The 21,633-nt window shown below is 52.4% G+C and overlaps 1 protein-coding gene across 1 annotated transcript in view; it reads right to left on the bottom strand.

The window, feature by feature from the left end:
• The window catches only part of GALNT16 (polypeptide N-acetylgalactosaminyltransferase 16), a gene marked incomplete at both ends in the record, with an annotated part of 78,185 nt that extends 66,412 nt beyond the window's left edge, over positions 1-11,773 (bottom strand). Inside the window, one exon of the mRNA XM_081999833.1 lies at positions 11,597-11,773. Coding sequence (XP_081855959.1) covers positions 11,597-11,773 — 177 coding nt within the window. The remainder of the gene's footprint in view (positions 1-11,596) is intronic.
• Between the last annotated feature and the right edge of the window lie 9,860 nt (positions 11,774-21,633).

The following is a 21,633-nucleotide window of genomic DNA, read 5'->3' as shown; positions in this document are numbered from 1 at the left end:
CACTGCCCCAAGGATGCTGGCAGCGGGTGAGAGGGGTCTACTGCCAGGGCATTGACACGCCGAGACTAACGTGTCCAAAACCATGGGGGTGGCAGGAGCACCCACATAGCCCCCTTGATTCAGCCCCCCTTTGCTGCAAGGGCCAGCAAAGGTCAGAATGGTACCAACCACACAGGGCTGAGCTGCACAATTAATGGCCGGACAGCAGCAAAAAGGAGAATATACCAAATAACCTATTTTTCTTATTAGCCAGCTGAGCACAATCATTTACATCACCTCATCATGTTTCCCCTCAACTCCAGCACATCTGTCCAAAACATAGCCTCACGCTAGCTTCCGTGAAGAAAACCAGCTCTATCCTGGCTGAAACCAGGACAATGTCTTTCCTGAAGGTAAGGTTTTGGGCCTGAGAAAACTAATGAGCAAATAATTTACAATTAATAATTATTTTTACTAATGCTGCAAGCTAAATGATGCAAGCAGATCAGCAGATTTTCCCTACTACCCAATGTGACTCAATCTGTATCCTGTCCCGTAAGGACAGTGTTGTTTACTTTCACTGTAAACCACCTCCTCCTGGCTCGCATGAACATGTCTGTTCAAGAACCTGACCCAAGCCAGCAGTCCACCCGCTGACTTAAAACCCTTTCACACTTGGCCAAAGGGAGCTTTTGATGGGGGCTTGGCCAACCACTCCAAGGCCAGACCTCACTCAACTTCATCTCATCACTGCCTGACCTGACAGATCCTCTGTGATGACCACAGCTAGTTCTGAAGGAACACTGATTTCCCAGCCCTTCCCAAAATTTCTTTGGGAGTGCCCAAGCAGTGTGGTCCAGTTTTCCCAGCACAGACTGGAAAAGCCCCACAGGGCAGCTCAGCTAGCAAGCACGGCACAACAACGGGGCATCCCAGGGCACGGCACGACCAGACTTAGACCACCCAACCACAGAGAGGATGCAAACGGACGCAAGTTTGCTCAGATTTGCTCCAAGAGATTTTTCAGAAGTGTTACCTCATTGCAGAGCATCCATCCTTCTGCTGCCAACCCAAGGTCGGTACAAACACCACACCGCACGCCGAGCGAGGGGAGAACCGTGACTGTGCCCACCCCAGCCCGCGGCTGGTACTGCCAGGGGAGCTGGCTCCACTGCTCCCGAACACAAGACCAAGCGCCTGACCATCACAGAAGCAAGTGTAGCACCAGCGGGGATGGGGCAACTCAGCGTCCCTATGCCAGGGACAGGGTTATGCCCTACCTGTTTGCCAGTGCCCCTATCAACCCGCCCAGAGGTCACTTTGGGAGGCCATGCCCTTACCTTTACGTGTAAAACAGGTACTTCAGCCAAACTGAGACATCCCAGAAGGTTAGGAAACACATACAGCCTACTCCATCAGCAGCCTGGTGTAGCTGGTAATTCCTACCACACAACTAGATACAAAATGTCTCCCAGAAAGGTACAAAGGAAAAAAAAAACCAAACAAAAAAACCCTGAAACAACACCATGTACATAAGTATAGCACTTGGGAATGACAGCATGATCACATCACTGAGCAACAGGAGTCTACAGTGAGCGCTTGCAACATTCACATTTCCTAATTCCGATACTTTACTATTAATTTTTACAATTTAAAATTACTTTGGAAAACTACATAGGGAGCACAGAATTTTTTTAACTTCATTGTGTGGATGTGATGGCTCCCATTCACACTGCTACTGTTTCCCTGTTCCCACACTCACCAGTTACCTAAGGAGCTGCACTGCTTTTTGCAGCTCTTACATGCTCTTCCTCATTTATTAGGCTTTTTACTGCATACCTGATACCAAAAGGCACAAAGGTACAGCATGGCATTACTGAGCATGACACTCTTTGGCACCAAATACTGCATTCAGGGCACTCAGCATGCGAGCAGATGGAAAGCATCAGTGTTTTCCAATTTTGTCCCGCAGGAAGACTTTTTCAGAGAACCTCTGAAGACACCTTCATGGGGTAGGAGCACTTTTCCAGCCAAGATCCGGCTGTTTCAGGATTCAGCCTGTCCAAAATAAAAACGTAAAGAAAAATATTCCTTTTTTTTTTTTTTCCTCCTGGGCCCACAAAATGGCTGATGCAGGTTTCAGCACAGTTGCTTTTTCTCTCTCTGCTACTTTAAAACAAAGCCTCCTCACACGGACCACATTTCAGCTTAAAAGATGAAACGTTTGGGAAGTGGGAGAAAGAAAGTAAGAGGTTAAAGCTGATCATTTTCTGCAATTTTAGACAAGTGTCATCAGTGCTTGTAGTATAACAGAGTCAGAAGTTGGAGCATTAACCCAGCCTGACCACGGGAGCCTTGAAGTCTCGGGCTGCGAAGTCAACCCCGTAGCTCCGTCGCGGCAGGATGGCCCGGCTAACACGGCTCCCCTGCCCGGCGGCAGCCCCGCACTGCAGCCTCATTCACGTCCCGGGGCAGCACGGCGCTGACGTGCCGGCAGTGCTGCCGGACCTCGGCTGCCAGTGCGGAAGGAGCCGGGGCAGGTCTCTGCAGGGACGATGCCCCTGAAGCAGCTCCAGAGAGCAGGCAGCTGCCTGTCAAAACCTCAGGCTCTACCAACACTGAGAAATCACCCATCAGCTCAAAGCACATCACAACATGGGTAATTTCTCTGCAAAGATGGGGCCCAAGAGACCACTTTTTTCTTGTTTGTTTGTTTGTTTTTAAATGTACTCCTATATATCTCACTGTCTCCACAGCCACAAGCACAATTTGGCCCTGGAAATCTGATGAGGACAGTCCAGCTCCTGTCCTTTATCACTCTGATTAGCTGCAGGAATATATGCTTACAAAAATACAGTGAAAGACAGCAGCAAGTAGGACGCAGCCTTTCCTCACAACTCCTGTTGTTCAGCACACAGAGCTCACCGTGCTGCGCCTTCGACGTCTTCCTCCTGCCGGCAGATCGTCCCTGACCTTGCTTCAAATCCCGTTCTTGGTTCAAACGGGTACAAAGGGTGACTCAACCACACGTTTTGCGAAGGCTCTCTCATCTCCAGCCCTTCACAAAACTTGCAAGATAAGCCTCCCAAAAGCCCTGTGAAGCAGATAAAAATCTCCATTTTAGATTTTGGGGAAACTGAGGCACGGAAGCCTGCAAGAAGGATGAGTTTGCAGCTCAGTCAGTAAGCCAGCTCTACTCCCAGTCCACGGGTCTCACTTTAGTTATGTCTTTACCTTAACGCGATAGCACGGGACACGTTGTAGATCACGGCCACTGCACTAGGCGCTCTATGGGCAGAACAGCCGCAGGAACCGGCACGACGAGCCCCAAGGAGCCCACAGCCTTACCACAGGAGCTGGCAGACAGGGCTGGAGGAGCACAAGGAAGCAGTCTTCACCACCGAAACAGGAAGAAAAGAGAACGAGGTCCCGGGACTGTCACCGAGATGCCGTGGAACGGGAACAACCAGCTGGCACCCCCGGGAGAGCCAACCTGCCTGCAGGAGGGAGGCCACGCACGGCACAGGTGAGCCAGGGTCCCCCGCCGACCCACGTGCTGCGTCCCCGGCACGTTCGCCTCCGTTCATCTCATCGCCTTTGATCTACGCTAGCAGCAGTAAGTCATTTTTCAGCGCACCAGCTCGGGCAGCCCCAGTTCGGTGCCGCTGATGCAAAACCAGATCTTCTCCCCGTGCCTTTCAAGTGACTCCTGACCTGCCCGCCTCAGCATTAAGCACCTGGGCCAAATTTCGCCATGGCAAAGAGTGACCTGAGATGTCTCTCAAAGGCCTCTGCTTTCAGCAAACACTGCTGAATCTTTAGCTTTTCAATCTTAGGGCAGTTTTGCATATGCAAAGACGAATCTAACTGAGGAAACAGCTGCGTACTGAAGGAACCCTTTAGCTCGCTAAAACCTGCAGCTGCTTCACCCAACTATTTAATGGCAAGGCTCTGGTAAAAAATCATCTTCAGGAGTTCTGCATTTCACCCCCCCAGACCTCTACTCACCGTCCCAGGTCACCCAGACCGCCACGCTCCCCAAGCCCCAGCTAGCTGGCTGCAGCAACCTCATCGCTGATTAACAAGTAAGGCCAGCGCTGCCAACGGGATTTTATTAATGTTATTATTGTGAGCCTTTTTTTTTTTTTTTATTTCTAATGTGCAACTGGGGCAAATGAAATATAAAATTGTTTTCTGCCATTTGGGCAAATTGCATTCATTCCCACATTTTTCAGCCACAAACACTGTAAATGAAACATGAATCTGTCGAACTGTCACTGCATCTTCCTCCTGCAGTAATACCCCCAGAGAAATAGTTTCTGACCCATCCTTTCCCAGGGAGCTAGCACAGGCCTCTCATCTGGCATTTGTAAGAATCCCATAGAGATCCAAAAAAATCACTGCTGCAGGGATCAAGCCACAACAGAAACGGCTGCCGCAAAACCCCAAGCATTAAAGGCTGCCCCCCCCCCCCAAATTAACTGGGAAGAGCAGAGGCCATATAGGTGCAGGGAAGAGCCAGGTGGATGCTGGATTTTGGCAGGGAAATGAGCCAGGCTGAACAGCACTGGCAAACCCAGCGCTTGGAGCGGGCACTTTCCCCATGCAAAAGCATCAGCACTACAACCTGCAGCTTCTTTTCCATCTTTTTTCCAGGACCCCAGATATTTGCAGAGCCACAGGGAGCGAAGCTGCTCTGCAGGCTGACGTGATGGAGAGCCCAAGCCCCCTCCATTTTTCCTTTAGCTTGAAGGGAAGAAGATGTGCCTGGGACAAACCTGGAACAGCTCCTCCTAGAAGCTATGCTAAGGTACATGGAGGACAGGGAGGTGATTTGAGACAGCCAGCATGGCTTCACCAAGGGCAAGTCCTGCCTGACCAACCTAGTGGCCTTCTGTGATGGAGTGACCACATCAGTGGACAAGGGAAGAGCTACTGATGTCGTCTGTCTGGACTTCTGTAAGGCCTTTGACACAGTCCCCCACAACATCCTTCTCTCTAAATTGGAGAGACATGGATTTGATGGGTGAGCCATTGGGGGGATGAGGAATTGATTGGATGGTCACATCCAGAGGGTAGCAGTCAATGGCTCAAAGTCCAGATGGAGATTGGTGATGACTGGTGTCCCTTAGGAGTCCATATTGGGACCAGTACTCTTTAATAACTTCATCAGTGAAGTGACATGGACAGTGGGATCGAGTGCACCCTCAGCAATTTTGCAGAAGATACCAACCTGAGTGGTGTGGTTGACACCCTGCCTGAGGGATGGGATGCCATCCAGAGGGACCTGGACAAGCCAAGGAATGGGTCTCTATGAACCTCATGAGGTTCAACAAGGCCAAGTGCAAGGTCCCGCACCTGCATCGGGGCAACCCCCAGTATCAGTACAGTAATCAGTGAAGGGATTGAGAGCAACCCTGCCAAGAAGGACTTGGGGGTACTGGTAGATGAAAAGCTGAACATGAGCTGGCGACGTGCGCTTGCAGCCCAGGAGGCCACCCATATCCTGGGCTGCATCAAAAGCAGCACGGCCAGCAGGTCGAGGGAGGTGATTCTGCACCTCTACTCCACTCTAGTGAGATGCCCATCTAGAGTACTGCGTCCAGCGCTGGAGCCCTCAGCACAGGAAAGACATGGACCTGTTGGAAAGGGCCCAGAGGAAGCCACAAACATGATCAGAGGGATGGAACACCTCTCCTATGAGGACAGGCTGAGAGAGTTGGGGTTGTTCAGCCTGGAGAAGAGAAGGCTCCAGGGAGACCTTATTGCAGCCTTCCAGTACTTAAAAGGGGCTTCTAAGAAAGACGGGGACAGGCTTTTTAGCAGAGCCTGTAGCGACAGGACAAGGGGCAATGGTTTTAAACTAAAAGAGGGCGGATTCAGACTAGATGTAAGGAAGAAACTTTTCACAGTGAGGGTGGTGAAACCCTGGCACAGGTTGCCCAGAGAGGTGGTAGATGCCCCATCCCTGGAAATATTCAAGGTCAGGTTGGACGGGGCTCTGAGCAACCTGGTCTAGTTGAAGATGTCCCTGCTCATTGCAGGGGGTTGGACTAGATGGCCTTTAAAAGGCCTTTTCAATCCAAAGATTCTATGATTCTATGTTTTAAGAAAACAGGAGCATTTCACAGGCTGTTGAACCTGGGAGACTTCACCAGCTTGCTCACCATGGCTCCCCAGACTCAGGTTCTTGCTGCCTGCATCTGAGGTGGTCCAGCTTACAGGCAGCGCAGAGGGAGACCACACGGCCTCTTCTGCTGTGTTCACACGTGTGCAAACTGACACGCAGCCACCATAAGAGCAGAAAGAAACCTATGTAGCCACATTCCTGACCTTTGCCCCAAAAGGCAAGAGACTCAAGAGTGAGCAATCTGATAAGAGTCAAACAGTAAGGAAGCTGCTGAAATGAACTGTGGCACCTCATTAAATATTAGGCCTCCTCTCTCCATGGCACAGCAGGACATGAAATCAAAGCTGTACTTCATAAGCCTGACAATATGCCAAAGCAAGGTATTAGTGCTCTTCCCCCTCTTGTTGTTTTATTTTATTCTTTTTATCTCCCAGAGTTACATCCCCAAGGCTACAAGACCTACCTCCGGCCAGGCACACATGCAGGAGCCCCATGGGATACAAGTCCCTGAAAAATGGTTTCACTTACTGATCCACAAAAGCTGCAGCTTATCCCAGCTGTGAAGGAAACAGCATCCCCTGAAAGCTGCGCACAGAGGGAATGTGATGAAGGGATGGGAATAAAATCATTCACGAACCAACGGTGAACATCAGCCGGCACCTGTTCCACAGGATTCAGATACTCACAGCCAAAGGCAACAGGAAACAAATGCAGCAGAGCATGCTGTTTGGCCAAGTTAAAGTCCACCAGGGTCTGAAGAGCATACATCAAGGTGGTCTTACATGGTGGCAAATACAAGCGTGGCTAAATTTGCCAGTCTGGCTATTCAGAGAAGCAGGTAAACCCCAGCCACTCCCTATTTTCTGGCTAAACAAGAGGGGAGAATCGAACAATTGACATCTTCCCTCACCAACTTGCTCGACACCTGCAGATACCTCTCATCCTCAGCAGCGTGTCCCAGAGGAGTCTCCTGCTCGCTGTCTCACCACAGGCAGGTGAGGCTCAGTTCAGCGATGTTTGCAGAGCATTTAGAAGCCCTTTGCTACGATGGAAAAGGACGCCTCAATCGTATCTCCCCGGTGCTCACTTTACGTGGCTGAGCACAGAGGTAGGGAGCAGCCAAGCGAGCTGAGCCCAGGCAACAATATTGGGTCTCTCAGATGCCAAACTGTCTCTAGTGGGGTCACAGAGGAGCTACACAGGTCACAGAAGTTGGCAGGACAAAGATAAGAGACAACATACCTGCTCCAAAGAGCAATCAGGCACCAGCCTAACATGACTCAGAGCATTTAACCAACGATACTCTTCCACCTCCACCTTCCAGGCGCGTTGCTGCTTTCCTACCATCCCAGAGATGTCAGCAAGCTGGAGAAGCCCGCAGGCAGCCTCACATCCAGGTTTTGACTGTGAAATGGGAGCAAATACTCCCATCCTCAGCTCACAGTCAGCCAAGAGCAAAATTCCCCTTCCAAAGCTACCTACCAGCCGCCGCTTTGACTACCAAGCTTTGCCCACGTGACAACAGCGGCCTTGTTCTCTTCAGTGGGTACGCTGGGTGAGCTTCCCACGCTACAATCTTTACAGGCGAGAGGACAGAGTCCTGGGCTCTGCCCATCAGCACCGTGCTAACGCAGACGAGCAGCAAGTGGTGAATGATTAACCACCCGTACCTAGTGTGGAGATTGTGCCAATGCCCCTCCAAAGGACATATTGCACAGCTTCTGCCTCTGGGCAATTTCCAAGGAGCAGGAGGCAACCTCCTGCCTGGGAGTGACAGGAAAGAGCCCAAGGAAGAAGTCCATCCTTCAGAAACACCCAACACACGAACCGACTGCTGGAGGTCCCAGGGCTCCTCCCAGCTGGTATGGAACTATGCCGTGCTCCAGAGAACAAAAATGCATCCCTCACTCGTGTTTCCACCCTCTGTGGCAGTTGGAAGGGGAACCCTACAGGGGCCTGGCGCTCCACCGGGTCAGCCCTGCCCTTCACCAGTTTCTGCATTTTTATTTCAAGCACCTCCAGGACCTGTCTGGGGAGAGGCTATTGCAGAGAGCCCACACACCAAGGTTTCAGGCTATAAAACAGGGATCTGGAGGACCACCATTAATGCACGAGCTAGTTCTGGGACACTGATCTCTGACAGCTCCCCCCCCAACTTCAATATCCAAAGATTTCCCTTGCTGACTCCAGGAGTCAGACATCCACATTTTAAGTTTACAGTTGTGCTACTAAACATGAGGTCAACAAATAATAACCCAGTTTCAAGCTGAGACTTGCAGTTGACTATAGTTTTTACCTGGGGTGATTTTTATTCTTTGCATTGGGAGAGAATAAAGAAGAAAACCACAAGCCCAGAAAGCACTTCAATTTTTTAAAACCATGCAATTCACCTTAATTTGCCCAGGATTTGAAATGTCACAACAGAGACACAAGAGCAGAACTCTTGGACTCGCTCAACCAAAAGACTAGATTTTTTTTTTCTCCCAGACAGAAAAGCAGCCAATTTTAGAAAATTGAAAAAATATTTTCCAGAGACCCATAAGTCACATGAGTCACCCTTGCTTCCAGATGAGCCCAGACCTGAACTCCAACACCATCACTCATGCAGAGCAGAGGAAACCAAAAGCTGGATCAAAATGGGCAGCTTGTCTCAGTGGCTCTGCAGAGGGCCACGGGACATGAGAAGCATGTGGAGTATAGGCACGCCTCCTCTTACACAAGACTGCCATTATATATTAAGTCAAGTAATCTAACTTTGCGGGGAATGAACTCGGGGTTGAGGGCTCTGCACTGCAAAGGGATAGCCATTTCTCTAAATTAATCACTTCTCCAGCGGGGCAGTTGAAATGGCACATTTTCCGCCCCGGCTGGGAGAGGGCTGCGGGCAGTGCCGCAGCCCGCACGCCGCGCACCCGGGAGCTGGGGTAAGGACGTGTGCTGAGGACCGCTCTGCACAGCCACAGCCCCTGCGTAACCAGCCCCGCAGGCTCACGCGGACAGCTCGGCCCACGAGACCGACTGCTCAGACCCCAGCTAGATGCCCCCCGCTGCGGGGGGGTGCTGCCCCCAGGCCCTCGCCAACCCTCCGGCCGGCAGTCGCTTCCCCACTTCTGCCCCAGCAGCGCGGGCAGAGGCCGCGGTTATTCGCCTGCCGTCGCAGCGAAGCCCGTTAGGCTCTCCGATAGCCGTGCCGCTGCAGAGTTACGGCAGCACACGTACTGCATTTTACCACCTCGCCTCTCACGGCAACCCGCCAAGCCCTCGGGAAAACGCTCTGCGTGCACGAGGGGAAGCCCAAACACCACAAACCCCTTCTGCCTCCCTTCTCGATGCAAACGGATGGCGGCAGGTCAGAATGGGATGTTTCCACCATGCCCCACTGTCAGGTGCGTTAGGAGAGGGTCCCTCCTTCGTCCCAGCTGCTGCCGGCCGAGGGGACCAGGACTTACCCAGGGGGGGCTGGCCCATTGTGGGACCCCAGTTACAGAGGGACAGGAGAGGTAAAGGGTGATTACTTTTCCCCGCTAAGGGATTTCAGGCGCGGAGCAGAGCTGGGATGCTTTACATCGTTCTGTGAGCGGGATCAGATTTGGAGCCGCTGCCGCTTGCAATGACAGGCTTTGTGGTTAGCCATGAGCGCGTGCCGCCTCCCCCCAAACAGCAGCAATGTAACGACGTGCAGCACTGCCACAGCATCCTCCTCCCGAGGATTCCAAGGTGCTTGGCAGACGATATGGATTCATGTAACCTCAGAAGCCCTCTGAGAGGGAGTAAATTAAATGCAATAAAAAAATGGGAGGGCTAAGTGGAGCAGGGGGGTGCGTGTGTGTGTGTATAGAAATAAAACTGCCAGAGCAGCATGTTCAAGCACGCGCAAGAAATCAGGGGCTCCAGGGCAGCTTCCCCCACCACTAAGGTAGAATCCGACAAGCAGCAGTGCTCCAAATCCTCAGTTTGTTTCCCCAGCCAGGCTGAGGGTGCTTCCCAGCACGCCCGAAGGGCTACAGCAGTAACAGCCCTTGCCCAGAGCTCCTCGCCCAGGAGGCACCGTATTCACTTCCACAGTCCTGCTCCATAGAGGGTCTCACAGCAGAGCAGCCCCCAGCCCTAATGAGCGGTAAATAACATCCTCGCTCTGCCCGAGAGCCTCAGTTTTGACTTTTGAGCTTTGGCAGCTGCAAGCAATGGCTGGGGGTCCCAGCGGAAGGATTTCCACCCTGCTGCCCGAGGGCTGGGGCTGCTCTGACAGCGTTTTCCAAACATTCACTAGGCTTCCCAACCACACCCCCCCACACCAGCCACCCCCACTTTACAGGTGGACAAAAGAGAGACACAAGGCCAAAAATCCCAGCACCAGTAGAGGAGGGAAGCAGAGAGCCCCGGCGCCCGGCCCCTGCTCCAACTCCGACCAGGCTGCTGCTTTTGTTTGCTTCCATGTGTGCATAACCGACTGATAAATGGATTTGCAGCCAGAGAGTGACACACAGTGCAGTTCCCGAACTGCTTCGGCTGGATCACTCCTGGGAATGGTATCGCTGGACCACTTTTGCTCCAGGGGCTGGTTTGTTTTTATGAAGCTATTGCCTAGAGGTGGGGGAGCTTTATTGATGCTGTTATACAGGATAAAGGAGGACAAACCTCCTCCACAGACCGAGCAGAAAGGTCATCATTCTCAAGTCAGGAGCTCAATTTTATCACCCTACCGAGCCCACAGATACCCAGGGAGGTCAGAGTGTGGGCCTTTGAAAGCAATTTTGAAGTAGCCCATCAGAGGCTACCACCTCTTGTGTTAGGAAGGAGCTCCGAGGTCTTCCCCTCATCTCCCACTCTGCCCAAACCCCAACCTGAGCCCAACTCGCAGACTGCCGTCTCTGGCTTAGAACAGCCAAAACTCGGGCGCCGAGTCCAGGTCCCCCGCTTGGCAGCAAAGCGGGGGGAGCCGAGGCGGAGGCTGGGACAGCCCGTGTCCCCCCGGCGAGCGCCGCTCGCAGCCCCCGGCCCGGCGCCCAGAGCCCGGCCGGCCGGAGGAAGGGCTTGGGAGAGGTCGCGGCTCTGATCTGGTCCTGATGGGGAACCCCTGTGATCGCACATCGGCGTGTGCGTCTCTATCGCGGTACGTACGCACGCAGGCATCTCCTGAAGGCGAACCAAAAACCGCCCCGCTGTTTCACCCGCCCTTTCCCTCAGCCAAGGGCGGCCGGAGGAGCAGAGCCCGGGCGAGCCGGCGGAGATAACTCGCGAATACTTTACCCAGGGCGCTCCTCCGCTCCCCTGAGGTGTGCCCACCCTGCTCCCCGGTCGTAACGGCTGCCATGGCGACAAGCGCGAATGCTAAAATAAATACAAAGCAACCCAAAGGCACAGCGAAACCCTCCTCGCTCCCCTCCGCCCCGCTCAGCCCCCCCGCCCCGGCCCGAGGCGGCGGCTCCCCGAGCATCCCTCCGCACGGCGGCAGGGCGCGATGCTCGGCGGCCGCGGCTCACTCACGATGAGGGGGATGGTCCTCTCTTCCCGGCGGATCTCCAGCCTGCCGGCCGCTCTCTGCCCGCTCCGGCCGCCGGCGGCCGCCGAGCGGGGCTTGTTGTCCTGCCATAAGTAGTAGAAAGTGCCCAGGATCCAGGCGACGGTCAGGATGGCGATGGCATTGGCCCTGATCCTCCTCATGCCGAGCGCCCCGGGGGAGCCTGGGAGCGCTGCCCCGACGGGCAGGGCCGGCTGCGGGAGGAAGGAGCGGAGCGGAGCGGCGGCGGCGGCGGCTCCCCCGGCCCCGCTCCGGCCCCAGCCCCGCACCGCCCAGCCGCCGCCACCGGGTCCTAACGCCTCGCCCCCCCGCTCCGCCGCAGGGGGCGGAGGGCTCCGCGCCGCCTCCTCCTCCTCCTCCTCCCCCACGGCGGCGGGGAGGGGGGAGCAGCCGGTCGGGGCTGGCCGCTAGCCGGCTGCCTGCGTGGGTGCCGTGGGGATGCGCCCGGCGCTCCAGCTGGAGCGGGGAGGGGGTGGCAGCCCCGGGAGAAGCGGGCGCGCCCATGTGGCGGCAGGGCCCCCGTGGCGGGGAGCGGGTGGCACCGGTTCAGCCCCACGAGGCGGCTGCTGGGACGTGGGTGCTACGAGCAGCTTGCCCTCCTGCACCGCTAGGCCAGCTCCCTGCCCTTGGTGGCCCCAGCGCCACGCGGTACTCCTTGCCATACGCGAGGGTACGCCGTGGCACCCCATGGCACAAGGGATCTAGGTGCCCACTCCCTGGAGATGGGCGCATCCCCACACTGAGGCACCTGGCATTGAAGCCATGGGGGCTTCACACAGAATCAGGCTCTCGGGCTGACACGAGGGAGCTGCCCAAACACCCGCTCCCACAACCGGGTAGCCACGCACGGTCGCCCAAGAGCCGGCTGCCCAGGGAGCACTACAGCCGTGAGGCCTTTCAGGCCCTGCGGGAGGGGAAGCGTGGCAGCGGAGGGGCAACAATGACACAATTCGGCATTACGGGGCATTGCCAAAGCCGTAGCGGTAAAGAGATCACCAAATCCAGCCCTGCAGGCAGCTTAGGCAGCAGACCATCCCGCTTGTGAAACCAAGCTACATTGAAGCAGAAATGTCAGGGGCTGTGCAACCAGGGCCTAAGGGTTTGAGAGAGCAGGAGCTACCAAGAAACCTCTACCAGTGAAGACACATGCTTAGAGAATGTGGGTATCTCCAAGGCATCTGACAAGGGGATTACAGTACGGAAAATGCCATCCTGGCTTCTAAATGACTTTTCGCTTACCCTCCTCCTGGCCAAATCCCTCTAAGTGTAATTACAACCTGCCCTGCTAAATTGCCCTTTCAGGTTTACCTGCACACCTCTTGTTTCCTGAAGCACCGCGTAAGTGTGAAATTCATCTGTCAGACTCGTACTGTGCTGGCACTCGGGGCAGAAAGCTATCGCTAGGACCACCACCTCCCAGGGCTGCAGCATGGCTCCGCACCAACCTCCCTGCAAAGCATGCTGCACTCCTGATGCAGAAAGGTTTTCAAAGCATCTTACATCCTCCTAGGCACCCTTCCCAATAGCCCATCAGCCACCCGCAGCTTCCCAGGCTGGCTGATCATAGCCAGCGGCAAGGGGAAGTTTGGGATATTCAAGGAAAGAAAGAAGCCCTCTAAGGGATCAGCATAAATATAATTAATTCAAGCTGCCCAGTCCACGTCTGTCCCAGTGATACGAGTAACCTGTGGAAGCTGGGCTCCCACTGTTTTCAGTGTCTTTCTCTTTCACAGTCCTACAAAAAAAAAGGGTGGCTGCTCTCCTACGTGGGTTTGGATCCAGCAGCTGCCTGGGTTGCAGAGGGATGTGAAGAGAGGCAGAGGAGCTGTATCCAGGATTCAGAAAAGGGAAAGTCACAGGAGAAAGATGTGTTCATGTCCCTGTGACAGCAGAGCCAGCCCCATACACTGTCACCTCTCTCACCACTGTGCAGATGATACCAGACTTTGCTTGATTCCCTCCTAGTCTTTTCTCATCATCCTGTGAGATTCTCTGCAGAAAAGCAAATCACTCAAACACCGATGGAGAAATGCATGTGAAATGGGAGAAAATCCTCTGCCTCAACACTTGAACTAAACAGACTGCCTTCTTTCAGGTTACCTTCCCCTCGCACCGCAGCACTCTTTTTTTTCTTTCCTCCAGTGCCCTCCCGGCCAACGCACCCTGTAAGCTGCTGTGCTGTCACCATCGCTCCCCACACCACATTTCACCACTTCCCCCACCCCACAAGCATCTCCGCCAAGCCTCTAACAGCTGAGAAGACCCCTGCAAGGTCAGGCCAGCATCTCCTCTTTTCTGCTCAGAAGAAACCCAGCTCCCTGACTCTTCAGATTCAGATTCTCCAGGGACGAATATCACCCTGACCTCTCTTCCCTTCCCAGAGCAGACACCACCTTCTGCGCAAAGCCACCTCGCACTTTATTCCCTATGCAGGGCAAGGGCCGGAGGAGCCCTATTTTTTTCACAGCATTACCTCTTGGCTTTTGCAAGAGCAATCTAACATTTGCCACCTGCTAATAAACCCCAGCACCGTGTCCATACTACAGCACAGGCTTACACGCTCGGGGCTGGCCCCAAGCCCCCCTCCCCGCCTGGAGCAGCCGTCGACCCCTGTGCTAAGCGGCTTGAGAGCGCTGCCAGCTGAGCAAGGGAGCAGAATAATCCGGTCCCGCTGTGTTTCAGAGCTGCAGCCGCTGCCCAGGGGAACGTGTCTGCAGAGAGCTCGGGCTGTGTCGGGACTTACCCTCCCTGCACCACAGGGCAGGGCGGCACTGCCCGCGGCGGGCTTCGGCAGGCGGCTGCCTGCACCCGCCTGGCCCTCCTGCCGGTGGGTGCTCCGGGAGAGGCGGCTCTCGAGCTCTCAGCAGCACTTTCTCGTGCCTGCCAAACGCGCTGCCGAGCCCTCTTTGCTATTCTGCCCCCATCGCATCCTGTCGTTCCCGGAGCATGGCCAGCAGTTCGGAAAACAACACAGAAAAACCAAAAACTCAGAGTTTACTTGTACTGCCTGGGTAATGTGGCCTGCTGACAACTTACATGAGTGACAGGAGCTCTCTTGCACAGAATCACCCCCTTTCCTTCATTAAATCAATTAATTAATTATGAGAAAACACAAACCAGATTATTTAACCCTTTCATTTGAAGGGCCCAAATCCCTTTCACTAGATGGCCTGTAGGTAAGTGTCGGAAACAAGCAGAGAGCTCTGTAGGCAAGCTTCAGCAGAGCCTTGAACACAAGTCAGCTCTGATGCAGGAAGGACAAGATGAAGTTCAAGGGGTCTTTCTCCTAGGAGAAAATCGCTTTTACTCCCCTCTCCCTCCAGGAGCACATGGGTTTCTCCTGCAGAAACCAGGAGAGAGACCTACTATGTCTCTCAATAGGGACTTTCTATATCTCTCAATAGAGACGTGTTCGAGCTGCAAGGGGTTAGGGACTAGAACTGCCTGACCTGAAGGAGACAGGACCTTCCACACAGCTCCAGCAGAAAAGAGATGTGCTTTTGCAGCACCAGGCTTTGAAGGTGTCTCCACAGCAATCACAGAATCACAGAATCACTAAGGTTGGAAAGGACCTTCAAGATCATCAAGTCCAACCGTTAACCCAACACCACCATGCCCACTAAACCATGTCCCAAAGTGCCACATGCACACGTTTTTTGAACACTTCCAGAGATGGCGACGCCACCACCTCCCTGGGCAGCCTGTTCCAATGCTTGACCACTCTCTCGGTGAAGAAATTTTTCCTAATATCCAATCTAAACCCCCCCTGGTGCAACTTGAGGCCATTTCCTCTTGTCCTATCACTGGTTATTTGGGAGAAGAGACCAACACCCACCTCACCACAACCCCCTTTCAGGTAGTTGTAGAGAGCGATAAGGTCTCCCCTCAGCCTCCTCTTCTTCAGACTGAACAACTCCAGTTCCCTCAGCTGCTCCTCATAAGGCTTGTGCTCCAGACCCCTCACTGATGTTTCATCTTTAGGGCCCAAATACCCCGCTGCAGGATGACTAGCTCCCAGGTCCAAGCTATTCGTGCCCAAGGTTTTCTGCAGCCAGAATTTGCAATAATTTCACCTCTGACTGCAGAGCTTTGCTCCAGAATCTCATCTTTCTTTTAAAAGACAGTACACTTCTAGCCTTATGTTTCTACAGGGATCTCTGACAATATAAATTGTCCAAGTATAGCTATACTGTAAGCTGCAAGGTTGCATACAGATATTAGAGCCAGCCTCATCAGAGATAACAAGAATACCAGAAGCAGTCCAGCACGGAGATCTCTACTCAACACAACCTGCAGTGTAGACATACAATGAATATTAACAGTGATAATGCTTCAGTGCTGATCTTTGCAAAAGCATCAGCTAATTCAATAAATGCCCTAAGAGAAGTGACCTGAGAAACATAGTATAATAAACTAAACAAATCAAGATTATACAAACCTCACAGCAGGATTATGGGGTCTTACCGGCACACTTGTTCTTTTTCAGTTTCATCTCTAGCTGTTACTTCTGTGTTAGAGTTGTTAAGTCTTTTCTTATTTTGTGACAAACTTTGTACAGTAGGATAACATAAGGGACCCCTTGAGAATCCAGGTGGTTGATTCTTTAACATGAGCATAGGCTAAGTGTTTGGTGAGTAATCTAGATAGATACAGAAAGGGGAGAGAGGAATATGACCAGCTACATGGAGGAAATTTATGTAGGGGATTAAGAACTTTATTTTATTTATAATCACCAAGGCTCTAATCAGCATCATCTTCAATGGAAAGAGATCTCCTAGGACCATGAATATGAAAAAGTGCTCTCAAGAAGCCAGTTTTGTGTCTTTGGCTGACAGCCTTAGCAACAACAACTAGGAGAGCAGAACTGGTGTCCCACATTGCCCCCATAAAATTGAGATGATGTTTGTTGCAGGGGAAGAAAAGACAAGCACAATCCAGATTTGTCTTTAGAAACAGTGAACTATGGCTGCTTTGTAGTTACGGTGAGACAAAGTGCATATTTTTTGCAGTCATCTGACATAAAATGTAGCTGAGCTTTCAACTGTGAAACATCTGGAGAACGCCAAAAGGTTTTTCTTAGCACTACTATGGTCTGAGAAATCAGGTCCTCTGCATTTGTGGCCTTTAGGCATGGAAGTACCATCCGAAATACGAATATAAGGTCTGTCTAGTCTCTGGAAACAGTTTGAACACTCATCCAGAGTTTAGATAAGAACATTTAAAGAAAAATAGCGTTAGGGTTCAGGGGCTGGAGCCAGTCACGCGATGATGGGATGTGCAGCTGTACCCTTGCCAGACGGAGAGACTTCATTTTTCCAGGCTGGCAGGAGACCCTTCCCTGCCTGGGGGCTTCCATCAGCAGTCAGCATGGCAGCGAGGAGAGCAGTCAGCTGGGAGAAACGAGAGTGGCATGTTACCCTGCTGGGACCTGCTCGGGGACAGGCAGCTCTGCTTGCCCACAGCCGGCCGGGAGCCGAGCTCCACCTCGCCCGAAAGTACTGCGTGCCCAGCTGGGCTCCTGCCTGCTCGCTGCATGTGCTGCTACAGACTGAAGATGCAGAAAGTCGTGTATTTTAAAGCCATGAGGGACAAGGACATAAAGGTGGCTCAGCTCCCTATAGCCCTCCAGCCGCAGGGGTCCCTTCTTTTAGTTCTTGCTCCAGCGCCCATCCGTCCACTGAGCACCGGTACTTTTCTTAGCTAAGCCTCTGTCACGGCTCCTGGCGAAGGTACGCAAGGGAAGAGCAGCCACACTTCTGGGATTTTTCACAAGAGAGCACTCCTCAGGGAGCTCCTTCTGCACAGGCAGAGCAGGGTGCCTGGGAGAAGGTGAGACATCTCAGGATGGTTTTCTCTGAACTTGCTGCTACCAAGTGGCTCCTTCCTCCTCCTCCAGCCCATCCCTCAGCTGGACACTCATCCTCCCTCATGAAGCTCCCTCCCGGTCTTTTCCCAAGCAGGGTCAATGGTCTGCTTGCAGCTCAGGAATAGGTGGGTAGGAGTGGGTGAAAGAAATTTACCTATTGAAGGGAGAGGACTTAGAGCTCGTTCCTGATTTCAATTCAGGAAAACTCCAGGAAAAGGAGGGAGAGGGGAAGTCTTTGTCCCAACGGGCAGAAAGAGCTGAAGTCCTTTTCCCATAAAGGCTGAAAGGTCCCTCTGGTGGTCTGGCTGTACCATCTCACCGTGCTCTTCATCCAGATCCAAATCATACCCCTGTAAACCTCCGAGACATGTTTACGCATAACCCTAACAGCAAGACGGCAAAGTGTGTGCCACTGTCCTCCACCGCGTGGTTGTTGAAAAGAAAAAGAATAACGTTATCTGCATTACTCATCTACATTGGCCAAAGTCCTAAACTGCCTGAAATACTCCCCTTGTCTGAAAAAGCTTTCTCATGCTGGTCAGAAGGCGTGGGTATGTGTGTTGGTTTCTGAAAATCCTCGTTGCTGTGCCTCGAGTCGTGTATCACTCCACATCCTTGGCCTCATTCACTACTGGGAAACTACAAGGTGCTCCGGAAGTCCAACAGCTCGTCTTGATCATGCCCTGCCTAGAGGTAGATAGTGCTCAGGCAGTCTCCAGCCCTTCACCACCAACACCAAGCGCCAGAGGCACTGTAAAAAGGTCAAGACAGACACATCAGTCCCCCGGGAGCGGCTCCATCCTTCAATCATCCTGATGCCCAGATAGAACAGGCACAGAAGGTGGGTGCAAGTTAGTTCTGGATTTAACAGCAGATAAGCTGCCTAGGCTGGCGTATGCACTGACCAGGACAGAAATACCTTCTGGGTCGTTGTTTCTGGCCAGTGTGCAAACAGTAGCACGGTGGAGGGGAGGGGGTCAGGGCCAAGTTAAGGCAAACAGCATATAGTTAACTGAGAACCAGGATTTCAATGGCTTTAAATTGTACAATTAAACATTGTCTTAAGTGCTATTTACGGGCACTGGAACCTTAACGCTATTTTCACGAGCATGATTCTTAATGACCGTGAGAAGGGAGAAGGATTCCCCAGAGGCTGTAATTCACGGTTCCGCATTGCACAGGTACGAAGAGAAAAACATCTGCGGACAGGCAAACAGTGGCAAGGCGAATCTCCTTCGGTAGCATGAAGGACCCAGGAAAGTCTTCAGAGGTGGTTAGCCAGGGCTTGGGGCCCCTCCTCTCCCCCCTGGGAGATGGTGCCATTAACCCTTTCTGAGCCAGGTAACCCACCTCCTCTCCGTCGCCGCAGAAACTGTCCACCACCACAAGGTGACTACGTGCAGCCTTAATGAGGGGTGGAGTTGTCAGGCAGGAGTTATCAACAGCCCCGAAAAATGCTCAAAATTCATGCACCCACCATGAAGTCTTTTAAAAGTGTAGAAACAGAATAAATATTTAACTAGTAATAATTACATATTAATACAACTTATTAGCTAGAAGATACACTTATAACCAACCTGATTCACTTTATGAGCCTGATAAAAATTTTCATTCTCCCTCCCACCCCTTTTCTTATCTCCTTTTCTCACCCCAAATCATTTGCTTCTCTTTCTTGCTACATTTTTTCTAGGACATGGATTTATTTCCCACCTTTATGGTAAAGCACATAGCACTTTTTCTGGTGCTCAGAATTAATTAACAATAAAATCTTTTTATTATGATCCGATTACAGTTTGCTCTCCTTTATTGGCAATCCATGACAGTACCGACTGTGACCTGAACTGCAATTTAATCCACATAGAAATTCAAAGCTTTTACAGCTCAGTGTAGCTACCAGGTTAGTGCTCATAACAGTCCTCTTGGCTGCAAAGCAGAAGCAGCTTGAAATGCTCATCTGGCAAAATGATGAAACTCCTGTCTTCCACTACAGAGGAATTCCACTCGAAAACATGACAATCTGGGAAATAACCTGTGAAAAATATCCTACCCAGTTTCTCACACATCTCATAAAAGGGGCTTGTACCCTGCGCCGTAGACGGGGTTTGAGTCGAGTGCAGGGAAAAATGCTTTAACTCTCCCAAAACCGACAGCAATGTATTTATTTTTGAAGCTCCATCGCTCAAAATAGCCCAGACAATTAATGGAAAACTTTCCTAAACATTCCAGCCCTGGCACTAAGCGTGAGAAACTCCAGGCTGAGGGGAGGCCAGAAACGGGAGCCACGGATCTGCCACCTCCAGAGACACTGCAGTGCTCCCCAGCGAGGCTGGTCCCGCACCCTCTGCCTGCCGGCACCTCGACCCGTCTCCAGGTAGTGACTGGAGTGTACGAGAAAGACAGGGAAGAGGTTGGAGTCCAGAGGACTTCAGCCATCCCTCTAATGTCCCCTGTTCCCATTCCAGGCGGATCAACACGATGCTGAAGGTTTATGAGTTTCTACCCTTTCCATCTGCGTTATATTGGAACATCCGTACTCCCAGGGCGGCGGGAGAAGGGCACCTCAAGGATGGCAAGAATATTTATTGAAATTACAGCCCCAGTGGAACTACAACCAATAAAAACTGCTGACCCGCAGCAGGCCGGCGGGCGGTCACGTCAGTCTGGAAGACACCAGGGTGCTCCACGGGGCGACGCACAGACAACTCCACCAAGAAGACACCGTTTCTGGTTTAAGGAAAAAGGTGCACCGTCCGAGTCCGGCGGCGTCCCCGTCTACTGCGGTCGCTGCAAACAACGATCCAGGTATTCCTAAGCTTCCACACACGCAGCACTAACTTGCCTGGAAGCTCTTGCAGAAACGGAGCTACCGTCCTCTTTGGCAGTCCTGTAGCAGGCACGGGGGGCTCCCCGATTTGCGGATCGGGTCCCACAGAAAAGAAAGGAGATTAGGAGGTGCAAGCCCGAGGGCAGAGTTTTCCTCGCAGGGTCCCCAGTGCTGACAGCCCCACCACGAACACACCTGGCAGCGGGGGCCATCACAAAACATCCCGAAGGGCTGCCAGAAAATGTAGCGTTTGAGACATAGCTCGCAAGAACATAAGTTACGCTTTACTGAGCGAACCCAACGGTTCGTTTTGCGCTATCGCCCTGTCTCCGGCAGCGGTCTGAAGAGATGCTGCCGAGGCAGAGCTCATAAACCTGGGCCCTTCCTGCAGCCCATGTCTCTCATATTCCCCTGGGATACCTGCCCCACTTCTGCTGGATGCAGTCCTGCTATTCCCTGTAGGGTCTCTCCATAGCAATAGAACCTGTACGTTTACTTAATCACCTTCTTAACCTCTTAATAGCGTCTGCTTCCACCACCTTCTGTGACAGCAAGGTCCAACACTTCACTACGTGTTGCACAAAACCGCTTTATCTTCTCTATGTTGCAAAAGAACCTCCTACACGTGTCACCAAGTGCCCCCTGGTCCCCAGGCAGTGAGATTTGGTGCACGGCACTGCTCCATCCACCCTATCCACCGTCTCCATGATTTTTGCCCTCTCAGCCAGCCTTCCCTTCCCCGAATGGAGGAGTCCCAGACTTTTTGTCTCTCCTTGAAAGGCAAGGTGCTTCATCATTAGGAAGCCATTTTTGTAACGTGCAGTGTATAATAATTACTTTTATTAACAGTAATAGGGAAGGTCAAGTTCATATTCTTCAGATATTCACATTGTAGGACAATCCCCCCTAAAGGTGAATGCTTTAGAAGTGCTGAACAAAATGACCTCCACCACTTTCACATGGCGGGGTGTGGGGGTGGGAATTATGAAGTAAGAAATTTCACTATTTAAAAAATTACCCCTCATTTTTGCTCATAATTGTCTCCAGTACCTGAATGCACAGCTTGGCAACGAAGAGCTGTCACTGTGAGAGCAAGAGCAGCCAGAAAAAGGAGTGAGAAACGGGAGAAACTGCTTAAGCCACTGTGAGCAGAAGCAGTACTCTTTCATTTGAAGGCTTGCATGCCTGCCGAGATGCTCAGCACGTCACTGCAGCATTTTCAGATGCAGAGATACACCGCTGCATGCATACACACGTGTGCAGATGTGTTTCACACCCTTAAATTAGTTTCAGGTCTAACTGGAGGTTGCAGC

The sequence above is a fragment of the Phaethon aethereus genome, assembly GCF_964289735.1.
Source record: "Phaethon aethereus genome assembly, chromosome: 5".
Taxonomy (NCBI): Eukaryota; Metazoa; Chordata; class Aves; order Phaethontiformes; family Phaethontidae; genus Phaethon; species Phaethon aethereus.
The sequence above is the reverse complement of the archived record's forward strand: the minus strand, read 5'-3'. Positions and strand labels throughout refer to the sequence as shown.